At 50.4% G+C, this 15,920-nt stretch overlaps 1 protein-coding gene across 1 annotated transcript in view; it reads left to right on the plus strand.

Moving 5' to 3' along the window:
• Mgat3 (beta-1,4-mannosyl-glycoprotein 4-beta-N-acetylglucosaminyltransferase) overlaps window positions 1-13,326 on the plus strand; it is a 24,366-nt gene extending 11,040 nt beyond the window's left edge. The window contains exon 2 of the mRNA XM_036208581.1: window positions 8,747-13,326. Within this exon, the coding sequence (XP_036064474.1) occupies window positions 8,754-10,364 (1,611 nt within the window). The 5' untranslated portion in view covers window positions 8,747-8,753 and the 3' untranslated portion in view covers window positions 10,365-13,326. The remainder of the gene's footprint in view (window positions 1-8,746) is intronic.
• Window positions 13,327-15,920: the final 2,594 nt, after the last annotated feature.

A 15,920-nucleotide genomic window follows, 5' to 3' on the forward strand; every position in this document is an offset into this window, starting at 1 on the left:
TTCCTGGCTTGCGGAGGACTTAAGTATAGCCTCTGAGCTGTGGGATCAGCCTTGGCAGAAGGGCCCAAGGGCTTTGTCCTCAGAGAGCGGCCTGCTCAGGCCTCAAGGACAGTGGCTCAGCTCTCTGGAGGTCAAGTATTTCAGCAGTAGACATTGGTTCTCGGGCCGGGCGGTGGTGGTGCACGCCTGTAATCTCAGTCCCCCAACTCTCCTGGAGCCCCCTTTCTGGCAGTTGTGTGACAGTGGCCTGCACTCCCCATACCTGGAGCTCTTATCTGAGGGGAATGAGAGTAAGGCATTTTCAGACATGCTTCTGGGAGCCCCGGCACAGGTCACTTCCCAGCCTCGTGTTGATGGTGATGCAGAGTGGTTGCTACCCAAAGCCCGTCTATGTCCCATCCAGTTAATCAGCATATCTCCCAGAGGTGACTTCAGTTCCTCGCCACCCTCGCCAGGGCCACCCATCTGTCTGCAACACTCCCTACACCACCTTAGAAGCCAGGTTATGGGGGGGGGGGGCGTGGCATATATGAAGGTCAGAGGACAGCTTGCAGGAGTTGATTCTCTCCCACCATATGGATCCCAGTGATCAAACTCAGGTCATCAGGCTTGGTGGCAAGCTCCTTTACCTTCTGAACCATCTTGCCCTCCTGATCTATACTCCTGACCATGGCCTTGAGCCCCGAATGCTCTGGCTAGGTCCTACTTTCTTTTTCCCTCGGTTCACTGGCCCCAGGGAGGCATCTGGGTGGTTTGGTCTAAGCCTAAGCCACAGAAGCACAAGGCCAGTAGGTGTGAGTCTTAGTCTGAAGCCAAAAGATGGGGAACTTAGGAAGCTGTTGCTCTAAGCCCTGGAGCCCAAGGTCAGCAAGAAGAGAAGGGAGGAACTTGCTCTGGCTCTGCCATTTTGTTCCCTCTAGACCCCCTTCCCATTGGATAGTGTCTTCCCCCTTCTTCCCTCAGAACTTCCCACTCCCTTCCTCATCTTCAGAAATATTCTAGAAGCTCAGAGGTAATACGTGGCTACTTCTCCAGGTGTTCCTTAATCCAGTAATTCAGTCATTAGACCCATCAGGTCCCTTTTCAGGGAGCCTGTCCGGCCACCCCATGAATCTGTGCCTGTACACATCTGTCCTTACTTCTGCTTTGTTGCTTCCCAGGTCAGAACTCTTTATTCTGCACAGCATTATGCTCCCCTTGGGCAGGGTTTGTCTCTGAGGGTCCTCAGTGCTTGGCCAGGTGTTGGCACCCACAGATATGGGCTAAGGTGGCCTTGGCTGGCTGTTCTCTGGCTGGACTGTGTCATTCTACTTGGGTTCAACTTGGCAGATGGAAAGGGCTCAAGAGAGCTTTCCTACAGGCTGAAATGCCATTGTTGGCTCTTTAGAATTGACTACGCTGTTGATCAGTTGTGTTTTGACGGTGAATAAGTTAGCTTGTCCCTCTGGCTACAGTTTTCTCATCTATACAGTGGGGGAGACACGGGTACCTGCTTTGTGTTGAGATTGTGTGAGGCTGTGCACATAGCGTGCTCAGGACAGTAGCTGGTGTGAGGCATCACGCCTGGGTGAAGCTTGGTAACAGACAGAGGCTGAAACATCGAACAGGGTGCAGTGTACCCATGAGTGTTAACTGTACCTGCTCCTCCTGTACTGTTGAGAGAGACAAGTTGACCTGGGGATCTGCAGTCATTTTCTAGCCATGACTTACTGTCACGGTGCTTTGGGGAAAGTCTTGTCATCCACCCAAGTCTGTTTTCCCATCTGTTAAAGCTGTGGTCATGGTGACCTCTTGGAAGGCTGAGAGACCTGGAGGGCAAATGCTGGCTTATCCCATTTCATACATATGCTGTTTTATCCCCCAAAGTGTATTTGAGGCAGTGATCAAAGCCAAGATAAAAAAAAAAAAAACCAAAAAAAAAAAAAAAACCAAAAACAGTTGGACCCTGAAACACACAAAGCTGCGAATGTAAAAATTCAAGAAAATATGGCCTTGACTGTCCTCTGGGTGGACTGTCATCCCACCTGGGTTCAGCTTGGTGAATGGAAGGGACTCGGCGCTTAATCCCAGCAACAAACTTGACTTTTATCAAAGTGGACTTATGAGGTCAAACCGACCCAGCGACTTCTGGGCTCCCAGGTCAGTCTGCCTGCTGGGGTCTGGTTACACCATTTCCAGCCCCTCAAGGCACTAGAGTGGCCAGCCTACCCTGGGAAGCTCCCCTCTCCCAAGAAACCCCACATAACGCCTCCCTCCTGCTCAGTTCTTTTTGCTTCGTCAATAGAGGCAGCCACTCTCTTGTGTTTCTCCCCAAAAATCTCTTCTGTGAGGTTTGTTATATGGTGTGACTTTGTGGGTATTCCTAGGCTCCCAATTGCCAGGATACCTTTCCCCTCAAAGTGGTAACATGTGCACTGGGGAAACCTTTCCCCTAAGGACTGTAACGTGTGCATTGGGGAAACCCTTCCACTCAGATCTGTACTGTGTACATTGGGGAACCCTTTCCCCTAAGGACTGTAATGTGTGCATTGGGGAACCCTTTCCCCTCAGGACTGTGACGTGTGCATTGGGGAACCCTTTCCCCTAAGGACTGTAATGTGTGCATTGGGGAACCCTTTCCCCTCAGGACTGTGACGTGTGCATTGGGGAACCCTCTCCCCTCAGGACTTTGACGTGTGCATTGGGGAACCCTCTCCCCTCAGGACTGTGACGTGTGCATTGGGGAACCCTCTCCCCTCAGGCCTGTGACGTGTGCATTGGGGAACCCTCTCCCCTCAGGACTGTGATGTGTGCATTGGGGAACCCTCTCCCCTCAGGACTGTGATGTGTATATCGGGGAACCCTCTCCCCTCAGGACTGTGACGTGTGCATTGGGGAACCCTCTCCCCTCAGGCCTGCAACACTTACTCTCAATCCAGCCCAGGTTGGAGCTCTGTAGAGAGGATCAGGGCAGTGTGCACCGAGGCATTCTTGCCTTCCTGTGTTCATCAGGCCTGGTCCCTTCTGCTCCGCTTGCTAGCCTTGTGTAACTACTGGTCTTGCTTTTCCTGACTGGGACTGAAATGCACTATGCAGAAATGAACCTCCCTGCCTTTGGGATGTCCATCCCCTCCCTCAAACCAGTGGGGGTGACCCCATCTTTGCTCAGGCATAGCTGATATTTAGCTGAGGTCAGGCCCCCACCCCACTGTCTTTCCTGCCTACAGTCAGCTGTGCAAGCCCTACTTAGGCTCCTGAAGGTGCAGGCATTTAAACTGGAGACAGATGTATACTTTGTGTCTCCAGTACAGGCCTTGGCCTGCCTCTCAGGACTAGCACTTGGGCTCTTCCTTGCTTGCTTGCTCAGGGACCTTCCTAGAGTGATGCCTCTGAGGCCAGCTCCCACCAACCATGTAACACTGAGCAGGTCCCTGGGCAGAAGAGATGGCCCTTGGACTCTAGACTGAACATGCTGCCTGTGCCTTACGACCACATAGCTAAGAGAATATCCTACTGGAGGCTTCCAGCCTGGAGCATTTGAATATTTGAAAGCTTATTGCACACCTACTGTGCACCAGAAACTCCATGCCCAGGTATCAGATATGAAGACAGGTTCAGAATGGCGGGGAGTTTGCTGTTCCACTCTGCTGCCTCAGGAAGCGAGAGGACAGTAGAGTGGGCAAATGACCGGGAAAAGAACCCAAACCACGAAAGCAAGCTGCAGAAAGGAAGGTTTTACTTCTCCTGAGTTCCTGTGCTCGAATACAGGCCTTGCATGCTTAAGCACTGAGCTACATCCTCTGCCCTGACAGGAGCATTTTTAGGGAAAGGCCCAAGATGCCAGAGGCCAGGTTTCTGTCCCAGCCCCTCCCTGCACAAGCTTGTCCACAGTCTAATGCTCTGGGAGAAATATATTCTCTGCTAAGGGTGTAGAAAGCATGCAGGCTTAACATGCTGGAGGCTCTGGGTTGCACTCCCAGCACCAAACCCCACCAAAATAACAACATAAAATCCAAATCAAATGTGGAGTTCAGTTAATAGTGGCATGCTGGAGTCTGTCTCCTCTTTGTGACAAATCTATGGTCACATACTGTAGAATATCAGTACAGAGACTGAGCCGGGCGTTGGTGGCACACACCTTTAATCCCAGCATTTGGGAGGCAGAGGCAGGCAGATCTCTGAGTTCAAAGCCAGCCTGGTCTGTGGTGACTTTTTTGTGCTCTAACAAATAAAGTTTGCCTGGAGATCAGAGTGCAGAGCTAGCCACTAGTTAACCGTGGAGGCCAGGCTGTGGTGGCACACACCCTTAATCCCAGCACTAGGGAGGTGGAGGTAGGAAGCATATGGCTGGGTGGAGAGGGGAATATAAGGCAGGCAGAGACAGGAGCTGATTCCTCCCACCCCACCCCCGCTTTGAGGCTGAGGAGTTGGCGAGGTAAGAAGTGGCTGTGGCTTGCTCCTTTGTCTGATCTTTCAGCATTTACCCCAATATGTGGCTCTGTGGTTTATTTTGTTTTGGTTTGGTTTTTGTTTTTGTTTTGTTTTGTTTTGAGCTGAGGATCAAACCCAGGGCCTTGTGCTTGCTAGGCAAGTGCTCTACCACTGAGCTAAATCCCCAATCCGGCTCTGGGTTTATATTATTAAGACCAATTAGGATTCACACTACACTGGTCTACAGAGCTAGTTTCAGGACAGTCAGGGTGGTTACACAGAGAAATTTTGTCTCAAAAAAACAAGTAGCAAAAAAATAAATAAGTAAGTAAATAAAAAAAAATAATTAAAAAAAAAAAAAAAGGCTGGGTGGTGGCGCACACCTGTAAACCCAGCACTCGGGAGGCAGAGGCAGGTGGATCTCTATGAGTTCAAGGCCAGCCTGGTCTGCAGAGCTAGTCCAGGACAGGCTCCAAAGCTACAGAGAAACCCTGTCTTGAAAAAACCAAAACAAAACCAAACCAAAACAAAACAAACAAACAAAAAAAAACAAGTAGCAGAGAGACTGGATAAGACATGCAAGGGGCTATTTCTCCTGTCTCTGAAACTTACCTGGTAAAATACAGATACAGAGTGTGGACAAACATCTTTGTCCACAGCCAGAAGCTAATTGAGAAATTAAGTGGTACCAATGAATAGCAAGTGGTTAGGTCCCTGTCATTTGTGAGTAGAGTGATTCATTTAGCAAAACAGTGGAAACAAGAAAGCTGGGCGTGTTTTATGGAATTTAAAAGGGAATGGGAAATGTATTTCTTTTCTTTTCTTTGAAGACAGGGATTCTCTGTGTAGCTTTGGAGCCTGTTCTGTAGACCAGGCTGGCCTCAAACTCACAGAGGTCCGTGTGGCTCTGCCTCCCGAGTGCTGGGATTAAAGGTGTATGCCACCACCACCCAGCTTAGTTGTTTTCTTCAATCACAAATTCAAAAGATTTTCGGGTTGGGGATTTAGCTCAGTGGTAGAGCGCTTGCCTAACCTAGCAAGCCCAAGGCCCTGGGTTCAATCCCCAGCTCAAAAAAACAAAAACAAAACAAACAACAAACAAAAAAAGATTTTCATGTGGATAGAAATAGATCTCTTGCTGGTTGGTGGCGGTTGTGCACATACATGCCTTTAATCCTAGCACATGGTAGGCAGAGCCAGGCAGATCTCTGTGAGTTCTAGGCCAGCCTGGTCTACAGAGCGAGATCCAGGACAGGTACCAACACAGAGAAACCCTGTCTCTAAAAACCAAAACCAAAACCAAACCAAACCAAACAAAAAACCAAAACACTGGTTTGGTCTTAGTGTCTGCCATGGTAGGATTTGTGAGTGATATTAAACCTAGAACAAAGAAGTCTACTCTAATTGTTCATGCCTAGAAACCAGTCTGCTTAGTTTTGGTTTTATTGTTGTGAATGATGTTGTGTTTTATTTAGTTTCGTTCTTTGCTTTGTTTTGTCTTTGAGACAGAGTCTCAAAACTGATCAGCCTGGAACTGCTGTGTAAACTAGACTGGCCTTGAACTCAAAGACATCTGCCCACTTCTGCTTCCTGAGTGCAGGCCTGGCTGCTTGCTTGCTTGTTTGAGACAGGGTCTCACTGTGTATCCCTGCCTGTCCTGCACTCACAATGTAGATCAGGCTGGCCTTAAATTTACAGAGATCTACCTGTCTCTGCCTCCTGAGTGCTGGAATTAAAGGCATGAGCCACCATACCTGACTATTCTTTTGTTTTTGAGTCACGGCAGTAGCCCTGGCTGGCCTGTACTGGGTTTAAAGGCATGCACTGCCACACCGAGCATGACTTCATTTTAAAAATAAGATTGCTGAGATCTGGTGGCTCATTCCTGTACAGAATCTCAGTACTAGAGGAGGAGGCCGAGGCAGGAGGATTGCCTCAAATTCAAGGCCAAACTGGGCTACAATGTGAGACCCTATTTCAAAACCAAATAAAATATGTCTCTTTGAGATCTGTGGCATTGATACAGTCTAGGAGTTTGGGTTGGGTTTGTTTTCTCTGCAGGTTAAAGAATAAAAAAGCAGGGAAAATAAGTTCAACAGATAGCAGCAGAGAACATTCCAGACCTCCTCCACAGGGCTGGCTCCACAGGGCCTCCTCCATAGGATCAGCTGAGGTGGAAAGCACTCTGGTTCCCTCCTGATATCTGAACAGATGAAGGTTAGGACAACATGCATTCTGAGAAGATAGCTAGCATGTGTGTGTGTGTGTGTGTGTGTGTGTGTGTGTGTGTGTGTGTCACCACCACCACCACCACCACTAGGCCTGTATTATTTTTTTAATCCAGATAGGAAGCAAGTGTGATAAGTACTCATGATTTTTTTTTTTTTTAAATTTAAACCAATGGTTCTCAACCTTCCTAATGTGGTGGTGACCCCCCCACACCATAAAGTGATTTTTGTTGCTACTTCCTAACTGTAATTTTGATACTGTTATGAATTGTAATATAAGTATCTGTGTTTTCCAATGGTCTTAGGTGACCCTTGCAAAAGGGGTCATGACCCACAGGTTGAGAATCTCTTCTTTAAGCAGTACTATCTAAATTAGGGGGAAGCCGTCTCCTATCTATCATCTGTAAGTTGGGGTTCAGTCCCTGGAATCTAGGCTAGGAAACAAAACAGAACAAGAAGAAGAACATTTAAAAGAACCCAGCACTGGGCCGGGTGGTGGCGGCGCACGCCTTTAATCCCAGCACTCAGGAGCCAGAACCAGGAGGATCTCTGTGAGTTCGAGGCCAGCTTGGTCTACAGAGTGAGATCCAGGAAAGGCACAAAGCTACAGAGAAACCCTGTCTCAAAAAACAAAAACAAAAACAAAACAAAACAAAACAAAAAACAAAAAAGAACCCAGCAGGTGATTGAGTTGGGTTATTTCTTTTTGTTAACCTCTGTTACCGTGACTGGAAAGCTCAAAGCTAAATCAAAGCAGGACATTTAGGAAAATGCAACATCTTAGTGGCCTGGTGTTGTCTCCTTAGTCTGAGAGAGAGAGAGAGAGAGAGAGAGATTGGTAACCAGAAGGCACAATAGGACTAAGAACTTGGTTCTGTGGATGCTCTCAGTTTGCCATGTGGTTACATTAACCACACAATGTCCAGTTCACGTGACCGATGATGTCATCAGCCAAATGGCAGGCAACCTCATGGTTGCTTTGCTTTTTTTTTTTTTTTTTTTTTAATGTGGGCTGGTGTTTTGCCTGCCTGTGTGTCTGTGTGAGGGTGCCAGATTTCTTGGAACTGAAGTAGTTACTGTGGGTTGCCTTGTGGATGCTGGGAATCAAACCTGGGTCCTCCGGAAGAGCAATGCTCTTATCCACTGAGCCATCTCTCCAGCCCGTGTCCACAGGTCTTTGGCCACTAGTTTAACTGACTTCCTAGGATACATAGACATTAGAGGTAGAAGGTCTGAGGGGAGAGGGACTTTCCTTGTTAGAGAGATTATAAAATCATGAGCCCATCCCAGGATGGGGGAAAAGCCTCAGCAGCTTAATGAACACACCTTCCTAGCCGTTTATGATTTGGCCTGATTTCTTACCTTGATGAAGTAGTCCTCAAATCCCAAGATGAAGTCCTCCACCTAGTCTCTGAGCATTTTCTGTGAAAATGTACTGAAAGAGGTTTGTTGGTTCCTTCACACCCACACACATACACACCGAAATAATAAGTGGGAGGGGGGATATAGGAGGAAGAGTGTCCTAGGGTAGCGCGTCAACAAGCCCCTGAGCAGCTTGGCAGCTGCTGCACACCCCACCCTCTACCTGTGGAGCCTGCCACCCTCCAGGACAGCATTTCCCCCTGGCTACATTTTGCTCCAGGAGCCAAGCCTAACCTTGATGAGCTGCGTGTGGCTTCTGGTGGAAAAGCTGTCTACAGAGAGATGTGATGGGGTCTCAGATGTTGGAGCAAGGGGCAGGGGCCTTGGTAAAGACAGTCGTGTGTGTGTGTGTGTGTGTGTGTGTGTGTGTGTGTGTGTGTGTGTGTGCGTGCGCGTCCCTGAGAAGGAGAGAGAGTGTTTCTGTACATAGCCCTGGCTGTTCTGAAACTCCTATGTAGACCAGGCTGGCCCCCGGCTCATGGAGATCTATGGACCTATCTCTGCGTCCCAAGTGTTGGGATTAAAGGTGTGTCACCACGCCTGGGACAGTGACCTTTTGAGAATAGAAGGTTGGGTGACTGTGCAAGTCACTCGCAGGTGACTGCAGCTAGGACTCCCCCCAAGTCTCCTTCCTAGGACAGGATCCTCAGGCTGCCCTGACTTCTTGCTCTTCCCGTTTCCTGCAGGACGAAGATGAGACGCTACAAGCTCTTTCTCATGTTCTGTATGGCTGGCCTGTGCCTCATCTCTTTCCTCCACTTCTTTAAGACCTTATCCTATGTCACCTTCCCCAGAGAACTGGCCTCCCTCAGCCCTAACCTCGTATCCAGCTTCTTCTGGAACAATGCCCCTGTCACTCCCCAGGCCAGTCCGGAGCCGGCTGGCGCCGACCTGTTGCGGACCCCGCTCTACTCCCACTCCCCCTTGCTCCAGCCGCTGTCCCCCAGCAAGGCCACCGAGGAACTGCACCGAATGGACTTCTTCTTGTCGGAGGACACCACTGAATATTTTGTGCGCACCAAAGCTGGTGGTGTCTGCTTCAAACCAGGTACCAAGATGCTGGAGAAACCTTCTTCAGGGCGCACAGAGGAGAAGCCCCAGGTGGCTGAGGGCTCCTCTGCCCGTGGCCCTGCTCGGAGGCCCATGCGGCACGTGTTGAATGCACGAGAGCGCCTGGGTAGCCGGGGCACTAGGCGCAAGTGGGTTGAGTGTGTGTGCCTGCCAGGCTGGCATGGGCCCAGCTGCGGGGTGCCCACCGTAGTGCAGTATTCCAACCTGCCCACCAAGGAGCGCCTGGTACCCAGGGAGGTGCCAAGGCGGGTTATCAATGCCATCAACATCAACCACGAGTTTGACCTGCTGGATGTGCGTTTCCACGAGTTGGGCGATGTGGTGGACGCCTTTGTGGTATGCGAGTCCAACTTCACCGCGTATGGGGAGCCGCGGCCACTCAAGTTCCGAGAGATGCTGACCAATGGCACCTTCGAGTACATCCGCCACAAGGTGCTCTACGTCTTTCTGGACCACTTCCCACCTGGTGGCCGGCAGGATGGCTGGATCGCCGATGACTACCTGCGCACCTTCCTCACCCAGGATGGTGTCTCCCGCTTGCGCAACCTGCGGCCTGATGACGTCTTCATCATCGACGATGCGGACGAGATCCCCGCACGTGATGGTGTGCTATTTCTCAAGCTCTACGACGGTTGGACCGAGCCGTTTGCCTTCCACATGCGCAAGTCCCTGTACGGCTTCTTCTGGAAGCAACCTGGCACGCTGGAGGTGGTGTCGGGCTGCACTGTGGACATGTTGCAGGCCGTGTATGGACTAGATGGCATCCGCCTGCGCCGTCGCCAGTACTACACCATGCCCAACTTCCGACAGTATGAGAACCGCACAGGCCACATCTTAGTGCAGTGGTCCCTCGGAAGCCCCCTGCACTTTGCAGGCTGGCATTGCTCCTGGTGCTTCACGCCTGAGGGCATCTACTTCAAGCTCGTGTCGGCTCAGAATGGCGACTTCCCACGCTGGGGTGACTATGAGGACAAGAGGGACCTCAATTACATCCGCAGCCTGATTCGCACCGGAGGCTGGTTTGACGGCACGCAGCAGGAGTACCCTCCTGCAGACCCCAGTGAGCACATGTATGCTCCCAAATACCTGCTCAAGAACTATGACCAGTTCCGCTACCTACTGGACAACCCATACCGGGAGCCAAAGAGCACTGTGGAGGGTGGGCGCCGGAACCCGGGCTCGGAGGGAAGGTCACCCGCTGCCAGGGCCAAGTTGGATGCAGTGGAGGGCTAGGGCTGGGTAGGCTGGGGTGATGGCTACCCCAGTGTTATCTTTGGCCTTCTCATGTCCCTGGGGGTTCTTGAGGGAGCCAGGAGTCATGGTATAGGTGGTTCTCTCTGCTCAAGCCCTCTGGAATTCAGGATCAGGCCTTTTAGCCCAAAACAGAAAAGAAAAATTAATCTTTTCCAGTAGAGAGGAGCAAGCCCACACATCTATGCAGCATTTTGCCCCCAAGAGTGCTGTGGGCAAGAAGTGTCCCTGGAGAGCGTAAGGTGGTTTTCTGGGGCTGGGAGGGCTATGGAATTTCAGTCTAGTTGAGAGAAGCCCACCTTTGACATCCTGGATTATTGACCTGCAATGGAAAGGGGGGTATGCCATGCCAGGAGTTCCCAGGACACTGTAAATAAATGCCTTTGGGTCCAGGAGCAAGAAGAGCCACTTTGCAGGAAGGGACTGAAAAGTGTATCTGCTCTTGGTCTTGGCCAAGAAGCTAGGAGAGCAATGGAAAATGGCACCCAGGAGAGAGAGCACTTTGTAGCTTCCTCAGAAGTGCTGGACCCAAGGAATGAGGTCACTGCTGGCTGGGGGGATGCCAGTGGCTGTCAGTGCCCCTGCCTTTGGAAGCAGATGTGCTGGGGGCCTGAGGAACCTTCCTCTTGGTTCCAAATCTAGCCTCAATGGCTTCTTTCGCTTTTCCTATTACTGTCTCATGGGATGCCAGCTCAGCTGCTTGCAAGGACTCTTGGGGTCCAGTTCTCAGGGTGGGACAGGAGCTGGAGACTGTATGGACAGCCAGTGTAGTAGGAGGGCCAAGAAAAGGAGATTGACAGGCCTCTATCTCCCTCCGTCCCTCCCCATCACTCTTTGCTGGCTTCCAGTCCCATTCTACCACCACCCCAGTTGCAAACATTCCTGTGCCCTCCCCCGCCCACAGAGCAGGCTAGAGGCCAGGAAGGGGCCACAAGTTTTCTGGGGCCCAAGAAAGGACCTTAAGGTCAGTGATATGTCAACCCATTCCTCTTGATTTGCCTTGGGGGGCACAGGATGTATTTGTTGGAAAAGATTCTGAGATCATGTAGAAGCCCCTCGGCAAACAGCGGTCAAGTAAGACCAGCTTGTTTGTAATTTAGTAGTCTAGGGGGAGGTGGTCTAGAGCCTGTAAGACAGACAGCTTAGCTTCGTACACAACTTCCAGGTCTGGATAGAGTGGCTGCACCCGCTCACATGAAAAGACGAGGAAGTGTGAACTCTTTCCTGTGAAGGGCCGGAGGCAGATATGTCTGTTGCTTCTGATAGCATCTTACTGGTCCGGACTTAGCTGCATGGCTACAGGTAGTTGCAAGGAAAACTGGGAAATGTAGTTTTGCAGGGCTGCTATGTGCCTGCCTCAGTTTGAGAGTTCTGTATTACCAGCAGCACCTTTGTGGGAGGGGTGCAAATGATTGCTCATCATGGGACCCTGCTCTCTCCCTGCCTGCCCCATGGTTGAGGTACAATCAGGACTTGCAGGTGTATGGGAAGAGTGGGTGCCTCTCCCTGAGGCCCCTAATGTTCCCTTGATGCCAATATGCAGGGCTGTCTGTGGAATGGTCCGTGTTTGTGCGTGTGTGTATATTTATGGGCATGGGTGCATGCTTGGTGTGTATTGTACATGTCTGTATCCATGTGTCCCTGTACTAAGACGATGCTCACACGTGTGTGTAGGAGTATAGGCTTGGCTGTCCTCTTCCCTAGGACCTGGAGCCTATAGTCTTGTCTCCTGTGGCTCCTCAAGATGCCTGAGGCAGGAAGTCCTTGGGGGACCTTGAAAGCAAGGCTAAAGGGAGTACAGGGTCTGTCCGTCTGTCTGTCTGTTTTTCAGACTGAGGAATGGAATCTTGCTAGCTAGAGGGCTATGCAGCTGAGAGCCCACCGCTCCCTCAGCCTCTCTTCACCCACTGATACCCCAGCACCTCCTGGACGATCTCCCTGAGGGGTTTCTTCTGATTCGGCTCTGTCTGGAGCAGTTTACCAGGCGGTGCGGTGGGTGTGGTGTGGGGGCAACTCTGGTGAACAGGCACAGAGCAGGCTGAGGGGCTCTGTGGCTCCACCCCTCCCACTGAGGGGCACCACCATGAAACCTCCCGTTCAAAGAGCTTTCCTCTCTGCTTCCTCTTGGGACTGGGAGGTGGCTCCAGAAGTCAGGATGACCCAGAGGCTTATGGGTCATCTGTGCCAGGGCACTCCTCTGAGATGCCTGTGGGTGCTCCTGTGGGATGCCTCCCCTCAAATGAAATCCTCACCCCACACTCTTGGTAACCTCAGCGGCTTCATAGGTACCCCATTTCAGGCATTTCAGGGCTCCTGCCCACAGGTGACCAGTTCAGGGATACTGGGAAAGCACAGATCTAATGGGCTGGCCTTCTCTCTCAGATTGCTAGGAGGAAAATAATCATTTCAGCCAGGCAGGAAAAGGCCTGGTCGTGGGCTGAGAAACCACCTGTGAGAGGTGAGGGCTAAAACCTTTCACATCTAACCACAGCATACACTGGGAATTTGAGGGCCAGGGGGAGCCAGGACCATACCCTCAATATGAAGGGAAACTCTATTGAATGTGAATGTGGGTGCATTCTCCAGGAACCACTGGCCTGTGACCTCTAAACCCAAGGAGGCCTGTTCATTCCAGGCATCCAGCTGACCTCGTTCACCCAGGGGTCACAGCAGTTACAAGAGGCAGGCATGATGAAGCTTTGGGGGCACAGGTGAGATTCAGGGTGGGAAGACAGGACCCACCCAAGCAGAAGATAGGGCCCTGGGAAATGTGTAATTTAAGGACACCAATAATAATAATAGTATTATTTTTTTTGTAAAGGAAAAATCAATATGTACATTCTGAAATCATTTTCTCTGTAAATGGTTGAATTTCATTTCACCCTTAAAGGGATGCTTAAAGGAGAAGATAATATTAATAATAAAAACAGCTGCGAAGTCTGGAGGGTGTGTGTGTGTGTGTGGCCAGTTTGTGGGTACTCTGGGGCAGAGATGGGTGTGAGCAGACCGTAATGGTCTTGCTGCCCAGTCAGGACCTGTGAGGCATGAGGCCCTCACAAGGACTGGATGTGTGGGGAGAAGGAAACTACCCAGTCCCTTCACTTAGGGGTGTGGTCACCCCCAACTTGTTTCCTACCTATGGATAGTATTATAGATACTAGGCCCCTGTTCAGTGAGAAGAAGAAGGAGGAAGCCTGTATTGTAAAGCTGGTGGCACCTTCTTCTGGGATCAAGAGGACCCTCTAGGGATCCAGGTAAGGCATTGGTGGTTACTCCCCAGTTCTGCTTGGAGTATCAGATAGCATGCCTTTGGGACCCCTCACAACCAGTGTCTGCCAAGGGTTCTCTAAACGCCTCAGCCATGACCACACTGCTGCTTGGGTCTGGACCTGGGGGATGATGAGTGACCTCCTGTCTTGGAATAACCTGCCCTTGGGTGCTACAGTAGTCCCTGAGGCCTTGGAGCACAGAGCCTCTCGTCCCTAGCTGGGTCCTAAGGACAGTTTCAGAGATGGCGGGTCGGACTCTTTTTTTTTTTTTTTTTTTCTTCGAGACAGGGTTTCTCTGTGTAGCTTTGTGCCTTTCCTAGAACTCGCTTTGGACACCAGGCTGGCCTCAAACTCACAGAGATGACAGATCTGACTCTTAAGTGCTGTCTGGGTCCTTTGTAGGGCGACTATGTCACCTCCTCATCAGATAGACCAGGCTTCTGGTCTAGAAGCCAGAGGGTGACCTCAGTGTTAGTGGCCTGACCTGAGACCAGAACTGCTTAGGTCTCTGGACACACTCCCAAAGTCCAAAAGGAGCTGAGTAGGTAAGTGCTTGGGGCAGGGTGGAAAGTGAATTCTGTAGAACCCAAGAAGTGAAGATGACATCCCAGCCTGGCCAGAAGAGGGCAACAGTGACCCAATCGCCATTAAGTTTTTACAATTCTTGTTTGTGTGGGGTGTATCTCATTATCCTCGATATTTACAAATAATACGTGTATTTGCAGGCATTGCTTATTAAATAATTGAGCATCTGAAGCCAAATTCTAGACTGAAAAATCTGCTCCATCGTGCCCATTTGACAAATGTGGAAAGTGAAGCCTAGACACCTCACACCTGCCTCAGACATTGGTGCAGCACATGGCAAGTTCAAGTTCACCTGTGGGCTGATGGCACTATGGGACTGCGCTTCCTGTGCATTGGCAGGCTGAAGAGGGAGATAGAAAGAGACAGAGGAGAGGATGGGCACCATGACATAGCTAAAGCTGCTCTTCAAGCCAGGCATGGGCCCAGGTCAGGGGACACAGGACAGTCTCTGCTGTTCAGATGCTGACAGTTATGGGGGACACAGCCAGGGCAGTGCAAACCCTGGATGATGAGGTGAGGGCTGGGGCGCAGGTATCACACCCCAGCAAGTACACTGTATTGTGTCTTCCTCGATGGCTGTCTGGATAGGTGTGGGTACCAGCAGGCTCCATGACCCCAGGTCAGGGTATTCTTTGTCTCCAGCCTGTAAACATGAGGCATACAGTGCATGAGTGCATAAAGAGAATTAATGATATCTGTAAACCTATCCAGAGGGGACAACTGAGAGCCACGTGAATAACAGCTGTCAGATTCACCATTAAAATGCCACTGCCAGCTACAGAACAAGGTCCAGGACAGGCACCAAAACTGCACAAAGAAACCTTGTCTCGAAAAACAAAAACAAACAAAAAATCCAAGAGATTCATGTATAGCAAGAAGTTAATTCCTTTCTATTATGAAATCTAGGGGCTGCTGTGGTACCAAACACCTTTAATCTCAGCACTTGAGAGGCCAAAGCATGATGCTAGCCTGGTGTCCAAAGTAAAGCATGTCAATCCTCCCTGTCAACAAAACCAAAACCAACCAACCAACCAAAAGACAACACTGCACCCAAGCTGCACCCTGATCCAGCCTCCTGAGCTCACTTACGTTAAGCCATTGAACTATGAGTTACCTTAATCAGACTAAGTTCAATTAGACTTGTAAGTGACTGATACACTTTGGGGTTTTTTGTTTTGTTTTGTTTCTGGTTTTTGTTTTGTTTTGTTTTGTTTTGTTTTGTTTTTGTTTTTCGAGATAGGGTTTCTTTGTGTAGCTTTGCACCTTTCCTGGAACTCCCGCTTTGGAGACCAGGCTGGCCTCGAACTCACAGAGATCCGCCTGCCTCTGCCTCCCGAGTGCTGGGATTAAAGGCGTGAGCCACCACCGCCCGGCTACACTTTGTTTTTTAATAAACGACAGAACAGCCAACCCAAACTGCAAAGGCAGAGAAGGAATTTGCTGGCTCGTGGACAGTCAAGATCCAGGTGACGTCTGCTTCCATGCCGCTTGAGGTACAGGACATTGCCACAGTGTCCTCTCGCTCTATAGCTGGCTGAACTCTACTTTCCAGCTTCTGGGTCCCCATAGAGGTTGTCCCCAGACTTTTGAGTTGGTGACAAGTGGCTCCAATCTTCACATTCTCTTTTCTTCAGACTTAGCACAGAAGAAACAGGCCTTTCCTTTAGAGTCCTGAGCCTGGGGA

The sequence above is a fragment of the Onychomys torridus genome, chromosome 16 (assembly GCF_903995425.1).
Source record: "Onychomys torridus chromosome 16, mOncTor1.1, whole genome shotgun sequence".
Taxonomy (NCBI): Eukaryota; Metazoa; Chordata; class Mammalia; order Rodentia; family Cricetidae; genus Onychomys; species Onychomys torridus.